General features: G+C 50.6%; 1 protein-coding gene across 1 annotated transcript; it reads left to right on the forward strand.

Annotated features, from left to right (window-relative positions):
* The first annotated feature begins 8,220 nt into the window (after positions 1-8,220).
* On the forward strand, positions 8,221-11,541 carry SMAC4_08583 (uncharacterized protein). Its single transcript, XM_003349689.2, has 2 exons — positions 8,221-9,441; positions 9,585-11,541. Exons 1-2 carry the CDS (start codon positions 8,766-8,768, stop codon positions 10,376-10,378), a joined length of 1,470 nt encoding a protein of 489 aa, XP_003349737.1. The 5' UTR covers positions 8,221-8,765; the 3' UTR covers positions 10,379-11,541.
* Positions 11,542-19,819: the final 8,278 nt, after the last annotated feature.

Consider the following 19,819-nt stretch of genomic DNA (forward strand, 5'->3'; position numbering starts at 1 on the left):
GCCTTTATCATGTCTTTGCTCCTGGCGATGGCCCCTTCCTGGCTGATGTTATCAAGCTAGACCTGGATTGGAACCTGACAACCGCCAACAACTTTCCTCCCCACATACCGAGGGCCACTGCATACGAAGTCGATGAAGAAAGCCATTTGCCATCTCAACTCTAAAGACCGTCCACCCGATCTCGCATGTCTCACCGTGGAGTTGGTTGGTTCGTGTGTTCAATTTTTTCAACCCTCGAGCGGAGTGTTGCGTATCACGACAGGATCTTGCGGCGGCCTCAACCGTTCCACCGCGTTGTTACGTACTCCATCCTGTCTGCCGTGCATGCTGCTGTTGGGTTCGGAGCCAGTGCTTGGCAGGGATCGGTCATGTTGAGTTGACGCTGCCCTTTCCGACTGTGCCACAAGGTAAAATGTGCGATTGCCGTCGTTGTAGGGCACAGATAAACACCGATATGAGGCATTTGTAGGTGTATGCGTAGCGCAACAGGCCGGATGAAGCAAGACGGCCACTGAAATTGTGAATGAGCAAACAGCGAGTTCGGAGTCGATGAGTGGTGGAATCGAGGTGTGATCCAGGTCAGTTAAACAAACTCATCCCCGGATGAAGCGACCTACTTGAATCTTCAACAAGGAAGGACACCGCCCCTATGGCACCAACGGAGTCGTACAATTCCAATGGGCTCCAGTAGCATTTCACCTCCGAGGTTCCGTATATAAGGCATAGCACGTTAATTATTTTTGTGGTGAGGCTACCACAAGTGTTACGGGTTTCGAAGAAGATTGTCCTCTAAGTCCAATTGCGGACAGGTTGGTACGAATATCCTCATACAGTAGTGCCTCAGGTTTCGCCCTCTCATCTTTTCAATCATCTGCACCGTTGTGACAGAGCCGATATTCATTTTTCATCGGACAGTGGTCCTCTAGTTGACTTCGCCGTATTTCTTTGAAAGTACTGCTTGTGTCACTCTAAGAATCGTACCGAAAAGATATTGGGGAGCAACACTGTCGGACATATTGCTGCCAGTTGTTGATGCTGACTTGGAACTTTTGTGAGATGACGGGCCTCCTGTCTTTGAAAACTTGTGTACATCGGAGGTGGCCGGGTCCAGGAAGCAAAAGGGAATATCATGGCACTTGTCAAATCATTGGCTTGCTCAAGAGACGGTCCTGCTGAATATTTGGTTCTCCTATGAGCCGACCAGAAGGGACGGGTGAGCCATCATCATGATAGGCGGCGGTCATTGTTTCGCATTGGCCCTCGCTGAGATGACATTCTGGACTGCGCGAAATGCGGCTACGCTGATTTGCATGTCTTGGAAGTCACGGGGTTGTACATGCCGTGTTTGCTGATTAACATGTTGATATTGGTGAGAGTGCTTGACCGTTCACTAGTGTCTCGTTCAACCCTTTATCGAACTCAATTCTGCGGTTGGTTATTAGATTATGAACAGACAACCAACCCATTCCCAAGGCCGAGCCACTTGCACGGTTGGGCTGTTGGAATTGAAGGAGTAGTGGAAGCTTTGCATTTCCACGAAGTCCTCCTTCGGACAGCCTGAACACGTGCGTACATAGACATGCTGGATGATGTGAGACATATGCCGCGCCCTCGACACTATCCTTTTAGAGCCACCACCCATTCATGCCTGACATAACGCCTGACGGGGTTCGATTGGAGTTTGAGGAAGTGCGTTCCGTTTCTTTGGGGACGGCATCATCGTCCATGGACCGTAACTGGTACAGTAGAGCGTTGCTGTGAGGCGGGGGAGGCCATACATGGGAGCGAGAAGAGCATACGATGACAATCATGGTGGCTCCGGTCGGCGTAGCTGGAGGTTAGGTCATGGCTGGCTTAGACGGGAATTCGGAATCGTTTGATGCTTTTGGTTGGAAGGTGGCATGTGTTTCTTTTGATCACCGCCATGCAGAGTCGGTGGATGGTCACAGATCGGCCGTTACCGATGACGTGCGGCTGTAGCTTCCCCTCCCAAGGGAGCAACTTGTGAGTGGTTGCGAATGATGTAAATGTCCAGGATGGTAATTTGCCCAGCCTTGTCTGTTCCTAACGAGAGTGACGGAGCTTCCATCGAGATCTTCGCTTGCGGTGCGTCAACAACATGTTTTAAACGCGTGCCCGGAGATGATGAGGCGGGCTAGCCACAGACTACCCTCCTCCCTTATATCCAGACTACTTAACCGCTTCAGGCAAGGCTTTCCGTCATTTTTCAACCGTACAAAAAACGAGATTGACAGCCGCAACCAAGGCGTGGAAATTTTGATGTCCAGACTCCAGCCTGTAAAATTTTGGAAGCGCCAGCGATGTAGAGCCCTTTCCAGCGCCTTTTTCGGCGTACACTGACGACCAACCTCACGACACCAACGGGCAGCGCATCTAATGCGATCGAAGCCCGGCAGCAATGCCCATTGCAAAAATCTTTTTCCAATACGATAGTAAAAAGACTACTCTATCCAAAAGACTTGATTGTTCTTTTATTGAATTTTACTTAATAGCTCTTTTTTAAATTTAAGAGAGTGCATTTGGTGGAAGTACATTAGTAGAAAGTGCCTTGACCAATGACCACGAGGGTGACCAACTATTTCTTGGAAAAATCTTGAGAAAGAATGGAATGCGGGCTAACAAGGTTGAGCTCTGTTGCGTAAGAAAAGTGTTAGTGTCAGATAAGATAAGATGCTTGGGGGTTGTGGTGCGGCCTGGGACTTTTCTCAACTATCTTTTTATAAAGAAGGAGAAATCTTTTAATGAGACAGCGAAATATTATAGGATACCTGTAATATTAAGATGCGCTATAAAAAAACTATTAGTAAGAAGATGCAACGCTCGTTTAATATTACTACTATTTTTCAAAAATTAAAAAAAATTTGAAAAGAATAGAAAGGCTCTAATAGAGCGATTCTAAAAGTTGCATCAATTTTGGTCAAGTCGTTAGTAAAATATCTGAGAGTTGCTTATTTTTTAATTGTTAAAGCGCAACTTCGCTTAGCGGATCCGCAATATTAAAATATTGGTCTTTGATGTCAATATAACAGACCAAAAGTTACCATTTGTCTAATTAGGAAATTTTTTTTAAAACTCTAAGAGAAATATCTTTATAGCTTTTCTTCTCTTCACAATTTTTAGTAAAAAATTTGAAAAATATTAAGCGTGATTGCGAATATTAGACTCTATTTACTAATATCTTTCTATAGTATACGCTAACATTTCAGATTGTTCCATAATATTTCGCTATCCTATTGAAAAAAAAATTTCTCTCTCTTTTATAAAGAGGAGATTGAGAAATGTCACAAGCCGCACCACAACTCCCACATAATCATTAAGAAGTTATGCCCAAAGAAGTTAGGTAGTCTAGATATAGGAGAGAGGGGTAGTCTGTGGCTAGCTCGCCTCGGAGATGATAAGCGCAGGGATATCTCAATGTAGTGTATACTAGAGAACCTCTTGACGTTCGCGGATCCTTCGGTCAGGGTTCTCGAAGCAAGCGTGGTTTAAATGATATCAAGACGAGATTGATGTCTTACTCAGCAGCCCATGGGCTCGCCAGCATGATGTTGTGAGCCGTGATTGACGGGCATTTTGCGGGGACTAGTTGATGTGCTCGGCGTAGTATGAGCGGGGCAGATCTTAAGGCCATGCTCGTCGCTGTGCCCATCCTGCCGTTGTCGTCGTGGGCCGTGAGGGCCGCTCAGAGCAGGCTGTCAGAGCTGTCCACGTCTTGACCCGGGATTCAAAATGGAACCCGGCTCTCAAGCTGCCGCAGTTAGTGCCGTCACAGCGCCGTCAATTGTCACCCGCGGGACCGTGGGCGTGGGCATGGGCGATGGTCATCGAAGAAAAGGAAGAGATGGCCTTGGCTGACCAGAAGGTTGTTGGTCCACCATTTGATATTGTGCCGTCACTCAGTGTGATGAGTGCATTCTGCCAATTCTTCCGGGCCATGTACATGGTGTGTGAGTGAGTCGGATGGCACTTTGAATGGAAGGGATTGCAGGGAGGCGGCCAATAATGAAACCCTATACTGTAGACTTGGATCACCAGGGAGCTTTCTGTTCAACTTGTTATTGTTGCTTCTTTCTGCTTGTCGACGATGCTTCCTGAAATAGGTAGGGCGTGAAATGAGCATTTGTTGAGGGTCTTGTCTTGCAGATATCAGGTCTGCTGTACTTCTGAATAGCGCCCTGGAAGCCTGACAGGATGCTGCCATGGCGGCAACGGCGTCGACGGCCATGTTGCAAGCGGCTCGAGATATCAAACTGTGAAGAGTCTGGTGGAATTGCCTAGACGCCCGCCCAGGCGGAGAGCATCCAACAAAGGATAAAATTCGAAATGAAGGACGAGGGATGAGGGATGAGGGTTGCAGGAAGCTGCGCATCATTTGCTGCAATGGAACCGTGAAAGAGCGGGCGTGGTTGCATCCTATCACTTCAAGAGTTCATCCGTGGAAAGAGGAAGAAGGAATCGAAATGCCCTGGGACTTCCACGTTACCTCCTTCTAGCGGGGAGATGAGAAGGAACGACCTTCTGCCTAGAGGTACTACCCACGTACTTTCTCTAGATTGAAGAGCTCATGATGGCTGCCTGGCCAATCAAACACCCCAAGTGCAAAGACTCTTCGGTTTTCCAGTTGCACATGGCAGGAGCGGACACGGGGGTGTTTTGTGACTGAAGTTCAAGAGGATGCGGGGCACCTGCCGATTCAAGGGACATCTTTCGACTCCTCCGACTCCTGCCATCCACTAACAGTATGCGCCGCAGATCTCTAGCAAAGTTGTTATCGGCCGGCATTCACTAAAACGTCACTCAAACACAAGGCTTGACACTCGGCGTCAACGTTGCTTCCAATCGCTGAGGCTTCCACCAACCACAAAGCAAACGCAACAACAAGATCTCTCAGCCTTCTTCACAGGTTCCAATTCTTGACCAATCCAGTTTCGTCCCCGACTTCGAATTCGCAACTGTCGCAATGTACCAACCGACAGTCTTCCACTTGATTGCCTTCATTTCCGGCCATCGATCATGCCCATCCCACCGCCCACTGTCTAATATCCGCAGTCAATAGAAGGGTGCAGGAATTGCAACCCTCCTCTTCTAGGACCAGGACTTGGTCCATGTCCATGCCCATGTCTCCTACCCTCTACGTACCACTGAAGCCAGCCGCAACTTGCGCTAACATCAGGCCCGTCCAGGAAACCTGACCGTCCCCCACACTAAAAACACTGCACCTAGTGTATTGCCTCCGATACCAGAACCTCCAGATTCGACTCTGGCTCGACTTCCAGACTCCGACGGAGCTTGGACAACCCCCGACGAGCCTGACTCGCCTTGCTCACAAGAGACATGCTATGTGATAGAGAAATAGGTATGTGCCTGTTGCCCAAAACGCCTGGCAAGGGGAGCTATCTCCAGCCATCGAACTATGAGCCCGGACTGGCTCACCACTTATACCCGATATGGAAGCCCCGAGCCTCACTACTTGAAATTCCACATGAACACAGAGCTCAGGATGGACACACCTCGCCCACCAAGCCGTCCAATATCTAGGATCGCTAGGTATCTACTTGGACATCACCGCGTGGACATGTCGGAACTGGCTCTTACGGCATATGTAAGTACGGCAATTTGAGTCGCTTGCCCATGTTAAAGCGCTAAACACGCACAGCGCAAGTATATTGTGTTCCCCTGAGACGGCTACTGTCGTGACATTATCAGTACCATTCGGTATCTGTGAACCTTTGCTGATGTCCAACCTTGCAAGATTGAAAAGGTGGCTATCAATTCGCTTCTGTTGAAATCATACGAAAAGCTGAACAAGGTCCCCAACCACCCCCTACAATAACAACTTGATAGTGCTTGATACAGGCTTTCAGCAGGCGTTATCATAGCCGATCTGCACATATCAGAACAGGCACTTCAGCCGAGATGCAAATGGTCACAGATCAAGTTTCGGCTCAGGGCTGCGCAGCCAATCAAGCATGGATCTGTAAGCTCCTCAAGAGTCAAGACGTCTCCGTCGAATCAAACATGGCAAGACAGGCATCGGCATGAATGATGACCGCCGAAAGGCCGCCCATCTTCCTTTTAACGGTGCCATAGAGGCGTTGGGGCGTCCAGGTGACTGCGGTGAGCGAGACGAGCTCGACACACAATACGGCAGATGCAATACGGCAGATACGGTATGGCTTCTCTCACCAGCTCGCCTCGGGAACGGCGACTTATTCGTCAGCAGACAAAGGCATGTTTTCCACCAGCCCCGCGAGCCCCGACATCATCGGAATTCTGGAGCCGCTTGGCCGCATTGTGTTGCAACTTGTTCCCTTACAAGGGCCGCTGGCTTCAGAAACCATCAGAAACATGCTGCATGCCAATCACAAACTTCCCTCCCGTTGTCCAACTTTTGCCACTTCCTATCAACACTACGCGTATCAGACTATCAGTAACAGCATTATTCGGCGCCTCCTTCCGCCAGAGCCACCTACACCAGCTTGCGGTCATGCTAAAGAACATATCGTAAACACACAAGTGCTTACAAAACGCACAGGCGGGTCAAACCAGCCTTGGCCTGCTGACCAGTACCTCATCAGACTCATACACCTCTGCATGGATATAAATGTTAGCGTGTTTTTTTTGGTGGTGGCGAGAACTTTAAACCTCACACAAGAAATCTCTGGTCCGGCCAGTAGTTCGCCCCTGTTTCCTGTTTGGTCATCAATGAATACCGAATAGCACGTTTGCCAGCTTCTTCGAACGACGCCTTGCTGGAAGTGCTGGCCCTACGAGTGCACGGCATCGGATACCAAGTAACAGAAAGTCGGGCTCATTTAGGGACTGAGTGCAGCCTGTTGTGTAGGTGTCTGCATCCGCGGTTCATGGCCGTGTGCGTACATATTTCCGCTGTTCTTTACTTCGCTGCGCGAAAATAGAAGTACCTAACGTCTGATGTGTGTGTGTAAACGGGCATAAAACACGTTTTCATCACCCCAAACGGCGAAAGCGTAAGAATTGCAAGGTCACGGGCCGACCAAAGAATTGCTCTCAGCACAAAGGGCAAGTTGGTGAGCCGTCGCCAGGCAAACGTTCATACAGCGGAATGGCCTGAATGGGCACAACCGAGTGCGTCACACGCCGTCACGCGCGCTGGGCTGGGCTCTTTTGCTTTTCAGTTTTCGCCCTCTCCAGTTGAACGAAACGATGCGGTTCGGTGGATGCCGCTCTGATCCTTTCCGTCTTGCACTCAGTGCTCGTCTTGATACTAGCAGCTCGGCTCACCCCCCTCCTTCTTTGACTAGGACGCCATCCCATCATCCTTCACATCCCATTTGCTTCTTTGATGAGCAATCAACGGCCTGGGGGCGCATGGCAAGGATAATAGGGGGGCGTGTGTATGATGAGCATTGGAACGTTAGTCGGCATGCATGGGCAAGATGGAGAGGCAGTGACACAGGGCGTTTGAGTGATCTGTGTCAGACAACCCCTGTCCTCGTTATTGCTCGTCGTCACAAATCACTCTGCTGCGCATTAGCGGGCGCCCCAAGCAGGCATTGGGCCATTCCTTGGTGCTCCATGGACCTTCGCAACCTTCCAAGACGCCCCACACGCCTCTATTCCCTCACCCCCATCCACCCTCATTCCCGCCATGCTCGTTTCGCTCTAGTGCCGCCCACCCAAGATTAAGAATAGGATGGTGCATTGTGGTCCCATGGGACTCACGGGAAGGATGCGCTGGTTTGAGCCGGCCGGTGGCCACAGCGTCCAGCAACAGAGGAAAGAGAGGCAGAGAGGGCAGTAGAGGGTACCGACAGAGAGGAGAGAGGGATGTGAGTGGGTGGTGGGCAAATCGGTGCTCCTCAGAGTCCCCCCAAGTCTCACACCCTCCGTGCCTTCGTACCTCCCATCGTACCGTCGTACCGAGCACACCCTGCATGTAGGTACCGCGGTATCCTCGTACTCTCCTACCCTTGCACACAGTCTTTGGGACGACTTCGGGGGTGGATGGACAGCCAGCCTGACATGGGGCACTTGAGGGCCAATCAAGCCACCCAGGCCACGCAAGCCGAAGAGGGTCGCATTGCACCATGCCATCCTTTGACAGAGAACGGGGCGGCAGGATAAGCTCGCCCGCCAGCCAGTGAAAGAGAGCATCGTCAAATATCTACGATCTCCGGTCCGCATCTTGCTACGCCCTTGCCTCGTGCTGTTGGCTTCGTTCACCATCGTCACTTTTCTCGACACTCACTTTACTTGGCATCAACTCTTCACCTCCCTACTCCCCCGTCCTTCTTCCAGATCCAGTGTCCCTGGATATTATTCTCTTTTACAACAACTTCATCAACGACTGATATTCCGCCTTTCTTAACTCAACAACAACTCTCAACCAACGACTTACATACATACGACTTCACCCAATACTTGTTGACCCGTTCACTCGAAGTCAACATCTGGATTGTTTGCGACCCAAAGCCCGGAAGTTTTAGGATTTACAGTCAACCCATCAGGACAAAGCTCGAGCCAGTGCCATTCCATCCATTCCAGAGGAGCAAAAGGACGTTACCCGGACTTTCATTTTCTTTGGTCTTCTTGAGGATAACCCAACCAGGAGCAGGATCCATCCAGTCTTTCTGTTCTCTTGCTTGTCTGCTCTTTCCATTTCTTCTCCTTTCCGGACTTCATTTGCGCCCATCGACCGTCGGCTTAGCCTAAACCAGGTCTGAAAGGAGTTAGTATCAGGAGTCAAGGAGCAAGAACAGATCATGCATCATGTGTCAGAGTTTGGATATCTCACTCCGCCGGCATCACCAGCATCATTCGACCAGCAGTATATCTTTCCCCCACCTCACCAGCTGCAGCAACATCACTATGTCCCCTTGCCAGCGGAAGACCGACTAGGCATGTTCATCACCAACACGCTCCAACTCTCAGGGATCCTGGGGTCTGGTGCATATGGTGTGGTTTATTCAGCCGTCGACCTGAAGGACAATGTTCGCTATGCCGTCAAGTGCCTCAGCAAGTTCAACCCCGATGGGACTCCGTTGGATGCTCGCCAGATCACGTTTCAACGCCAGGAGATCCGTTTGCACCACCAGGCCTCTGGGCATCCCAATGTAGTGTCGATGGTCAAGATCATCGAACAACATGACTGCATCTACGTTGTCTTGGAGTACTGCCCGGAGGGTGATTTGTTCTATAACATCACCGAACGTGGGCAATATGTTGGTAAGGATGAGCTCGCCAAGAGTGTGTTCCTCCAGATCCTGGATGCCGTAGGACACTGCCACAGCCGGGGAATTTACCACCGGGACTTGAAGCCAGAGAACATCCTCGTCTCTGACAACGGCGAAACTGTCAAGTTGGCAGATTTCGGCCTCGCCATTCAACAGGCAACATCCATGGACTACGGATGTGGCTCAACATTTTATATGTCGCCAGGTAGGTTTTCATGCTTTTGCGAACTTTCTTATGTCAATCTCCCCTTGCCCATCTCCGCCATGCTATTTTCTCGTTCTCATATCTCACTTTCCATCCGTTCCCCTGGGCAACACACTGACTTTTTCCTTTTCTTGTTCATTTAGAGTGCCTGGATCAAACAGCAAGGAGGCCTTTCTATTACTGCGCGCCGAATGATGTCTGGAGCCTTGGAGTCATCCTGGTGAACCTCACCTGTGGACGTAACCCGTGGAAGCAAGCGTCTTTTGAGGACTCTACCTACCGCGCCTACGTCAAAAGCAAGGATTTCCTCAAGACCATTCTCCCGGTGTCGGACGAACTGAACGACATTTTGGCGAGGATCTTCACCCCCAATCCCGACCACAGGATTACCTTGCCAGAGCTGCGATCCCGGATTTTTGCTTGCTCCAGGTTCACCCAGTCGCCCGCATCACTTGAGCAGCAAGTTACCTATGTCGACGCCGAGGAATACCCGTCGCCCATGTCGCCCTCTTCGTCGGACTCCATGTCTGATGAGGGCTCTACTTGCTCCTCGGATGAAGGGTCGCTTACCTCGGCATGCTCGAGCATTGAGGACTTGGAGGAGGACGATGATGATGACCTGGCCTCGGACATTCCGGAGATCAAGACACCGCCGCCACAGCAACCATTGCAGGGAAGGGAGCCGGTAATCTTTGAATCGTTGGAGGATCACAACGTTATGCCGCAGTACAAGCAAGACTACTTCCAGCAGCCTTACCCATCAACGGTCCCGCAACCACTCCAGCAGCCGATGATGCCCATTTCGGTCCAGCCGAACTATGCGCCATCAAAGTACCCGTCTGGAACCTTTTGGGAAACGATCAAGTACTATACGCATTCGAACCACGCTCCCTTTCACCAGGTTCCTTTCTTTTCACATATTCAAGGCTGTTATTAGTCGGTCGCAAGATTCCGCAATACGTTTTCGGGGTTGGCCGAAAGGCTATACCTCATTCAGCTTTTTATCTCTCCATGCCACAGCCGATGGCAAACACAGGCGCCGGAGTTTTTTTTTTTTTCTTTTCACGATTAAACTAATATACCACCACATAGATGGTCTTTGTCCGGATTATGATACCCAGGAGTCCGGGATAAAGAGGAGCGGCGAGTTTCCCCAGTGGGAATTGGTTTCCTTTTTTTTATACGTTTTCATTGAAAGAACAACCTGTATTATTGTACACATACGAAGATGGGGTAGGATGGCTCTTGTGCTTTTTCGGATACACTGTTTGGAGTTTCGGGTTTTTGTCAACCGCATTTCTACATGTGGAAAAAGAGGTTGGGAAGGATAACTGGGTCGATTTGTGTCGACCATCATCATTGTTTTGCATGGTTTCTTGGGTGGCGAAAAGACGACCATCTTTTTACGTTTTCGGCGCAAAAAAACCAAAATCGGGGAGGAATATAAAGATCTGGAGGTTTCACGACGCGACGTTACGCTCTGTTTTGGGGTCTAGAAGACAATGTGTTTTTTTATCCCCTTGATTGTCATCTTCGGCGGCTTGTGCTTTCACAAGCCTTGTTGTCGGCTACTCTTGTTTTTCTGCGGCAGACAGAAAGTCTGTTTTCCGTCTGGCGCGCAACATAGAGAAACGGAGTTCGGGAAACGAAACGGAGTGGTGTTTAGCGAGCGTTGTTTCTGCTGAATGATACCACTTCCCGTTGTTCAATTTTTTGAAGTTCTCGAAACTTGGGCTGGCAATTTCTATTTTCTTTTCTTACTGGGTCATGACGGAGGTGGATGAAAAGACGTGGATGAATGACATAAATGATGGGACATGAACATATTTTTTTTTACAACACTATTCGGGTCAAGAGCCCTTGTGCTATAGCGCGCGGCCTCGGAAGAGGTTCTGGGGCGCCGAAAACCAAATACGTTTTACCTACATTCTGGCAGAAACTTGTACTTACGGAATGGAAAAGGGATGGGGGTCAAGAAATGTGCTTGGTAGAGCAGCTTTTCATTCCTGCAACCGCATTTTTATCGGTTGCCTGGGAGGTGAGAAAATACAAATGATACATGACAACATACGCATTTGTGCACTTTTGCAGTGAGATGATGCTGGTGATAGTTGTATTGGATGTTCGGAGTCCCGCCAATGCCAATGTTTACCACTCCTGAATTGGCCTCCTAAGACCCAGCATCAAAACTGGGCAACGAGTGCCGTACCGGTGGGCAAAAGGGCCGGTTCCGTTGCTGGTACCCGGCTGGCCCGTTCTCAGGGGTTGGTTGCAGCGAGAGGTGGGCGCCTCGATGCACGACGACGCGCAGACAAAATTTGTTAATTTTTGCACCCAGTGACACATGCAATCTTTCACCGGCAAGGCAAGACAAGTTACAAATCGCTCACTAACAAATACCCACACAACTCCCACACCACCCACTCACCACTGTCACGGTGTCACCCGCTCCACTATCAGATGTTCCCAGCGTTTCCAACAGCGCCCAGCAGTTGCCAGAAGAAACCAAGGTACAGGTGCATTTTGTGGAATGGATGAATGGTGGCAGGGCACTCACCAGGGCAGACCACCACCGGGCACCCAGTTACCTACTCTAGCAGTCATCCACTCTCATGCAGCTATCTCGCAAGTGGAAGCGACAACAACAGAAACAGACCGACCCTCGAACCAGACAGACAGACAGACAGACAGACAGACAGACAGACAGACAGACAACAAAGACGACAGAGGCTCGGAGGATGCGATATCAGATGTCATGTCTTAACGCCTTAACTAACCGCTTGTTATTGCCCCTGCGCCCTCAAATGTGGAGTTAACTGACAGCCTATGCTCTAGCGGGCAGTGACCAGTCAGTCCCTGTCTATGCACTTGTAGGTATGTACTAACCGTACCGTACCTACCTTCAACTGCCTGTTACCGCTCGCTACCTACCTAGAAAGATGTATGCGTATCGCCCGATAGCATCGAGCGGGCGCCTGCCTTACTGCACTTCGCTCTTTCTGAATACAAAGGCACCAGCAAAAAAGACCCCAAGGTTCAGCAAGAAGAAGGGATTCATTCCTTCTTTCCTGTAAGCATACTGCAGTAGTAGCGTTGCAGCTACGTTTGCAGGATATAACCAGAACAGGTAATGGGATCTTGAATGCTGGTGTGAGGTTGTGTCTCAACCTTGAAGCTTGGATCATGCACGATGTCGAAAACAGAACTGACCTGAACATAACGGCTACCTACCAGGCTATCACTACCGCCAAAAGAAAGAAGGGTCCCATCGAAGGAAGAATGAAGGAAGAAAGGACCCCTCTGTCTCTCCTTCTCTCAGTGTTGGTGGTGGTTGGGGACCCAAAGCCGCAAAGAGAGCGAAGACGACGACTGAGAAGCATCAGAAGAAGAGATGAGACTTGACCTGTTTGAGAGAGGTGAATGGCTCTGATTGGCTGGCATATGCTGCTGCTACCTCGCCCTGCTTTTTGGTTTTTAATTCCTGGGCACGGATGTGAACAAAATGAGAGGGACGAAAGAAGTGTGTGGTGTGAGTGGGCTGGCTGGTGGGTGTGAAGTCTGTGCTACAGCGGGCGGGCACTTGAGAATTGGAGATGAATGGGAGGACGAATCAGAAGGAAAAGTGAGGCTTGCTTCGCATGTTGGCTGCCTGCATCTACGCCGGTGATTGGCCAGAGGAGGTTGCTGGGTAGGGTTCCTTAGGAGGGCCAGGGAAGACACACTGGGAGAGTGGGCGGAGGGGGGAACGGAAAGGATTCCATTCAGAGGAAAGGCTGGAAGACGAGGGCATCATCGTCGTTGCTCGGCACAGCAAGGAGAGACACAAGACATCATGGCTTCCCGGCCAAGGCAACAAGGCATGGAAGGAAGCAGGTGACATCCTCGACGATATCTGCCCCTCCATCCATCCCAATACGGAATCCATCATGGGTTTTTGCGATCCATCATTTTATCCGACTTCCTTATCACAACGGGATCAACAACAACAGAGAAATTTGCGGACAAATTTCCCGAGCTGGTGATGACGGTCGGACGGTCGTCATCCATCATCATCATTGCTGTGGCACAGTGCAGCCTTCAAGCAATATGCCTAGGAGGAGCTCTGAAGAGGAAGGGGCTTGGTGGTTGGGGAAGATCCCCACGCCCACCTTCATTCAACATCATCAATATCATCACCGTGCACCACCACCATCAGTTATCATCATCACTTTCAGCACTTTAATTCAGCCAAACAACCACACCGGTAATCTTTGACGAATATGGCTGCTAACCTCCGACCACTATGCCGTTTCCGTGAGTTAATCTACGTGTTTCTGACAACAGATTCATTTCCAACGTTGTGATATTGTCTCTTTTCAAATCATTACACATCAAACAAGACGTGGGATATCCCTGTTCGGGATATCAAGATCTCTTTGCCCGTTACGTGCGGCCATGTGTGTGCACAACTTCACGGCACTGCACGCAAGCGAGGGGAGAATGATTGCTGGGACGGTCTTTGACTCTTTTGGGACCGGAAAGTTGCCCAACTGTGGAAACTCGCTTCTGTACACTACCTCTGCCCTGGAGCTGGAACACGACGGCGTGGGCCGGCAAGCTAGCGGGAGGGATTCACAGTGGGGAAGCAAGCCTAACGAAACGATGGTACGGTGGGGTTTGTTTTCTTTTTGTTTTTCACTTTCTCCGGTTTCATGGCCCATCATGAGATACGAAAAAAGGAGCAAAAGAGAAATATTGCCGACGCCGGCCGATAATCGACACACCCCCTCTGGCTGGACCTCTCGGCTGAGTGTGGACTGTGGACTGTTGACTGTCGCTACGACAAGGTCAGGGGCATCAACAAGAGCCAAGGGTACTTGATCCAATTCCCAGCCAAGCATCAACCAAAAAACAATGAAAAAAGAAGGAAAAAGCAATGGCATTGGCAAAAGCCGCGGAGACGACGGAGCTGAGGAGCTGCCGAAACAGAGCTGAGAAATGGGGAAAGGCAGAAGAAGCAAGGACGCAAAAGAGAGTTCCAGAAGCACCCCACTGGCACTTCTGCCAAACAGTGAGAATCCACTCCTATCTCACAAAGTGGAATGCCCCTGTGGTTGGTTTGATCGATCATCGGTTTCCGACCTGTTTCGTTCCTCCGGGGCGGAGACGGAGAATCTCTGGAGGGCTCCAGTTTTGTTGATGCCGTGATGCCCTCTCCAACGCCCAACTCCCAAAAACCATCCACTGAGAGATCACTACCCTCCAAGCTTGGGCCTAAAAAGACTGCTGATGCAGCGACTTTGGGCTGGCAGCTGGCACTACTGCTGGCTAGCAAGAGGCTCCAGAAGCCAGCAGCTGTTGCAGCAACAGCACAGAAAGTCGGTGAAGAGTCCATGGTAGCCACTCACAGAGTCTTTGGGGAAAATGGCTCTTGTCTCTGGCCAATCGAGCTTGTCAGTCCACAACGTGTTTGTTTTCTCATTACCAAATCAGGCATTGTGTTGTCTTTGCAACCATGTCTCCCGATGTCTCCATTCAGAGAAAAAGGCTCTCACCACTATCTGCAACTGGACTGTTTGGCTCTTGTGGAAACTCCCTCACAAACCCTGTGATCACTGTCAACAACCGATGAGTTGTTCCATCGTCCCTTCTCCACTGAGGTCTTCGGGGCTCACTCCGATACTCACCGCAAGAGTCAGCGTTGCAGGTCGTTTGCAGCGCAGTGGACAGATGTCTTCAGCTCATTCAGTACCCGAGTTCCGCACCGTGTCGACGGCGTCGTAGCTGTTTGCCGGCATTACAGTCGGGCATTCCTTGGACTTCCGGATGTTCGGTTGCCGGTAGCAAGTTGACGCTTCACTCTTTGAGATCGGCAACAAGCACCCCACGGCTTAGGTATAGATTACAGCTCGTGTACTCAGTGCTAGCGCTAACGTGTAGATACCTGCTTCGTACTAACGGAAGTACAAGTTTTCGGCACTTGTAAGTCAGACTCTTATGCCTTGAGCCTCCAACAACCGATGGGATGCCCAGCTACCTAAACATCCCGCGCCTCTGCCGCCCCCAGTGCCATGTGTAAAGTGCATGTTTGTCTCGCTCTTTGTTGAGTCTATTCAGCAACACTTTACCTCTAGACGCTTCAATTTGGGCCCGAAACTCTCGGCTTGTGTCATCAACTATTCGACAGGAAGTCCGTCATAATATTTCGGGAGGATCGTGCGTGCGGGCTTTCCTGCGGCTGCCGGACCGGGAACTATCACCAAATCCGGCCCCATGCCTGCTGAGCACTTAAGCATCTTCCAAGGCCATTAATATTTCCGCTCTCGTGCCGCCCGCTCTACCTACGGGATCGCCGGTCTCGTATTGCTACGCTGTCCTGCATTCCCCGTACATGCTACGCAGTAGTTACCTAGTTCTGTGCAGTCATGCCAGAGCGGCATGATTTGATGGACTCCGGAAGGGGGAAACGGACGAAACGGGATCGCCATCTCTCAAACACAAAAACGAAAAACCGCCGACATTTACCGCGATGTTACCGATATAGCTGATACAGTAGATCTCCGAGTTCCCAATGGGCCATCTCGCTGAACATCATTGATCGGCAGTGGTCTAGACGGGACGAAAAGACCACGAAAGCATGAAAAAGGGCCTGAAACCATGAATGCCTCGGACGACAAGAAACCTACCTGGCAGACTGGGCCGACGTACATGGGTTAGCTTAGACCTTGGAGAGCTTGGACCGCATCAGGAGGATGGGGTAAGCACGGTAAGAAAGCAACAACTGCCCTAGCTCCGCGCGTTCATGGATCAAGGTGTTAAAGTGCTTGCATTAGCGCATTATCTTGAGGCTTGGGAAGGGCTTGGGGCTGTCCGCGGTGGCAGAAGGATTGAAGGAGACGGGCGTCTGTTTTGGCTCCTTTCGTCCAGTCAAACAAGTGAGACTGCACTGGGTCGGACCCGTCCTTGTCTCAGCATCATCGGCATCGTCGTCGTCGCCGCCGCGGCCGTTTTCTCCATCCTGTTGGACTGCCAAGCAGTTGGCTACACTTAGCTTTCATCGTCGTGCCCCTCGGGGTTGTCAGCCAATCGTGATGCGGCACCTTCCGAGCATGAAGTGCCATGGGGCGTGCGTGGGTGTGAAGGCACTTTGAGTGGTGGTTGGGTGGGATAGCCGACAAGCGGCATGAACAACAGTTGTTGTCGTGCATACAAGCTGGGACTGGATAACCCCAACCACCAACCACCATCGTCAACACCACATACCAACCGTCGTCCATCCCAAGATGCATCTCGCATGCCACCCCACTGGCCCGGGCGTACCGTGAAGCGTGAACGAGAGGGAGAGACCGACGAAAGAGAGAAGGCCGCTACCTATGCCGCGCCCTGAGCCCCTCCGCGCCCGGTGATCCATCAACACACCCCATCGCATCTCATCGGTGCTACTACCTACCTTTCCGGCAGAGATTGGCTGGAGCTCCTGTCTCCTAGACCTACTGCTGGGTACTCGGCCGCTAACTCCCCCATCTTCTGTCACAGGAAGAGGGGAAATGCTCCCTCACATGGCGGTGAAGGAGGCAGTGGACAGTCTAGCCCTTTGGGCCCCCGTCTATGGCGTCTCATGAGTTACTGACTATGGATACCATCATGCTACTGGTGCTTTTTGTCGTCGTCGTTGGCTTGTGGCCTCACGGCGTTTGCGTCCGTGTCTTACTGCTCCATCTACGCTACCTATCCCCGCCTGGAACCTAAGTCAAGAGCTGCTACCGGGAGGTAGGTACGTGTAGGTAGAGCTAGCAACCTTGATGGACAACTTGCAAGGGGCCTCTTTCACCCCGGAAGATGATGTGGGTTGGGTGATCTATCGTATCATGACCCCCTTGGGCGTTCTTATCTCGGCTCCCGGCTTGCGAGTTGTCTCCAGTTCAGTCTCGACCGTTTCCGGTCGTGTGCAGTTCAAGTGGACGGCGGGGAGGGGACGGAAGGGCCGGGCTGCCGATTAGGAGGGTGTGTGCCGGGCTGTCCGTTTTTCTTGCTCCTTCACAGCCTCGTCCGCCACCGTTTACTTCTGGTTGACGAAGGAGTGTGTAGCTACGGCATAAGGAAGCACATGCACTTGGCTGGCGCTACGTACACCAGCTCTGTATGGACTGTGCCTCTTTGTGAGCAGCACAAATTATGCATAAGCAATGTCAATTATCAGTACTCCCACCGAGGCGTGGCAACGAAGCGTACAATACAAACCTAATTTTTTTTGTTAGCTCGGTACACCTATCATACTGGACACGATCTATCCCAAATTGTCCTAAACCCTATAAGGACAGTATTGAATAGCCAAGCACAATTTGAAAAGGCATTGAGAAGAGTCTAAAGGGTATATGCAATATAAAATTACGCCTTTGATAAGGTACGAAACGGATCGATTAGGCATATTAACGCCTAGGAAGAATGACCGGAGGTCTCGAGCTAACAAACAAACGAATATTGGACTGTACACCACGTCCAATCTTTGGTGACTTCAGCTGCTTTGTGGTGGCTAGTTGATAATGAGGCGCATGAGACTGATTGCAATATATAATGATTCTGATATGTTTGACTTGATCCTTCTCTCTACCGTACACTGAGTATTGACAACACAACACTCATTCTTACCCCCATGGAGCAACCATCTGACGATGTTTCGGTGGTCAGATATTGTGTGTTTGCTTGTCTATATTCTTTACGTCCACCAATGACACGATCCCCTCACGCCATCTATAGCGGCACGCTCAGCTTCCCGTATATCTGGGGTGGGTTCCCTAGAAGTCCTAGACATGGTGAAAACGATATAGCCATGTAAGGCCGTGCGTGGTACACCCGTCCATGAAACAAGCATGGCCTTGCAGCTTACCGTTTGTCTCGGAGGCTCGGAGAGGGGAGGAAGGCAGGAAGGAGAAGGTCCAACTTCAGCCGCGCCGTGTCTTAGCAGGCGGGATCTGCAGCCGGCTTACTCTTGCGTGTCACTATCGGTCTCGGTTGGTTGGTTACCAAGTTCTCGAAAGGAGGTGTTAAGATAAAGCAGGGCAAAGGCAAGGCATAAACAAGAAACTTTCCGAGCTTGGTCCATCCCGGGATGACGGTAGAGTGAGGCTGAAGTCACTGAGCCCGTGAGACGGGAAAGTGAACAACGGTAAAGAGCGGGGTGGACCAAAAGCGGCTCGGTCATGGTGTTTTGGCCTCCTCCTTCCATGACTTTGTTTTAGACCACACGAGATGGAATGGGTGGTGTGTCTCGAGGCTTCGGAGGTAGTACGCGTTTGGAGTATAGTTCGTAGACAGTCGATGTACTCACTTGATAATCTAAAGTAGTCTCGAATGCGAGACATGTAGTCCCTTAACTCTTCTTGTGAGGTCTTGGTTTCGCTGATCAATGTCTGTCTTAGACTAGGCTAACACGCGTGACGCATCGAACGAGGCTCTTTTTCCTCAAAATGGTAGAGTCCGTCCGAGCTGTTGGCGGTGGCTTCCGAACAAGCGAAGAGACAAAGGAAGATGAGGGAGACAGGTAAAGCCGCTCTTGTTCGACTTTGGCCTTATTGATTAGCCACTTGAGCAGTTGAACTTCGGCAGTTACCACTTCAGGGTAACGACAAAGAGAAGCAAGGCGATATGGCCGAGATGGCGCACCGAAAGGCACGGGAACGAAACGGAAGCACGATGATTCCCAGAAGTCCGGTCCTTACCAGCCCGGCAACTAAAGCTCAAGTCAACCGCTCCCTCCCGGTGCAAGCGGCTTCAAGCGCCATATCTTATGTCACAGGTCATATGTGTGCAGTCGGCACGACGGGAAAGCTTCAAGAGGTCGGTTAACTGAGACAATTATAGACGATCACTGCCGAAGCCAAACCTCGTCTTTGTTCGAATACGGCAAGAAGTGCGCCCTCGGCGAATGTGTGAGTCCAGCAGTTGATGATCACGACAGATTGAAATTGATATCGTTCAAGGTATGGGTACCTAGCCAACGTTAGTCGAGGAATCACCCATTGTCCATCGCTTGAGACCATGTGTCCATACGCTGTCGTTCTTGCGAATTTCCGTATCCGCAACCGTAGATTGAAACATGAGTCTTGTAGTTGTTCTAGAAACGGCAGTCAGTCAGACGCTTTAACATATGAAGTAAGGTGTTCGAGCGAGGTAATTCAAGACCATCAATTTCTGCCGCATGTCTCATGCACAGAAGAAAGCACACTGCGCGGTTCCGTCTTCAGTGTTTCATAGGTAGGTACTCAGGGTAGTCAACCCAATATCAGTTGTCCCTCGAGCCTTACTCACCGAGCCGCGAGACACTGTTGAGGGTCTGTGTCTGGGAAGGGAGCTTGAAGTCATCTATCGGATGGCTGATTCACGTCTTATGCTACGCGTT

This window comes from Sordaria macrospora, chromosome 3, assembly GCF_033870435.1.
Source record: "Sordaria macrospora chromosome 3, complete sequence".
NCBI classification, from domain to species: Eukaryota; Fungi; Ascomycota; class Sordariomycetes; order Sordariales; family Sordariaceae; genus Sordaria; species Sordaria macrospora.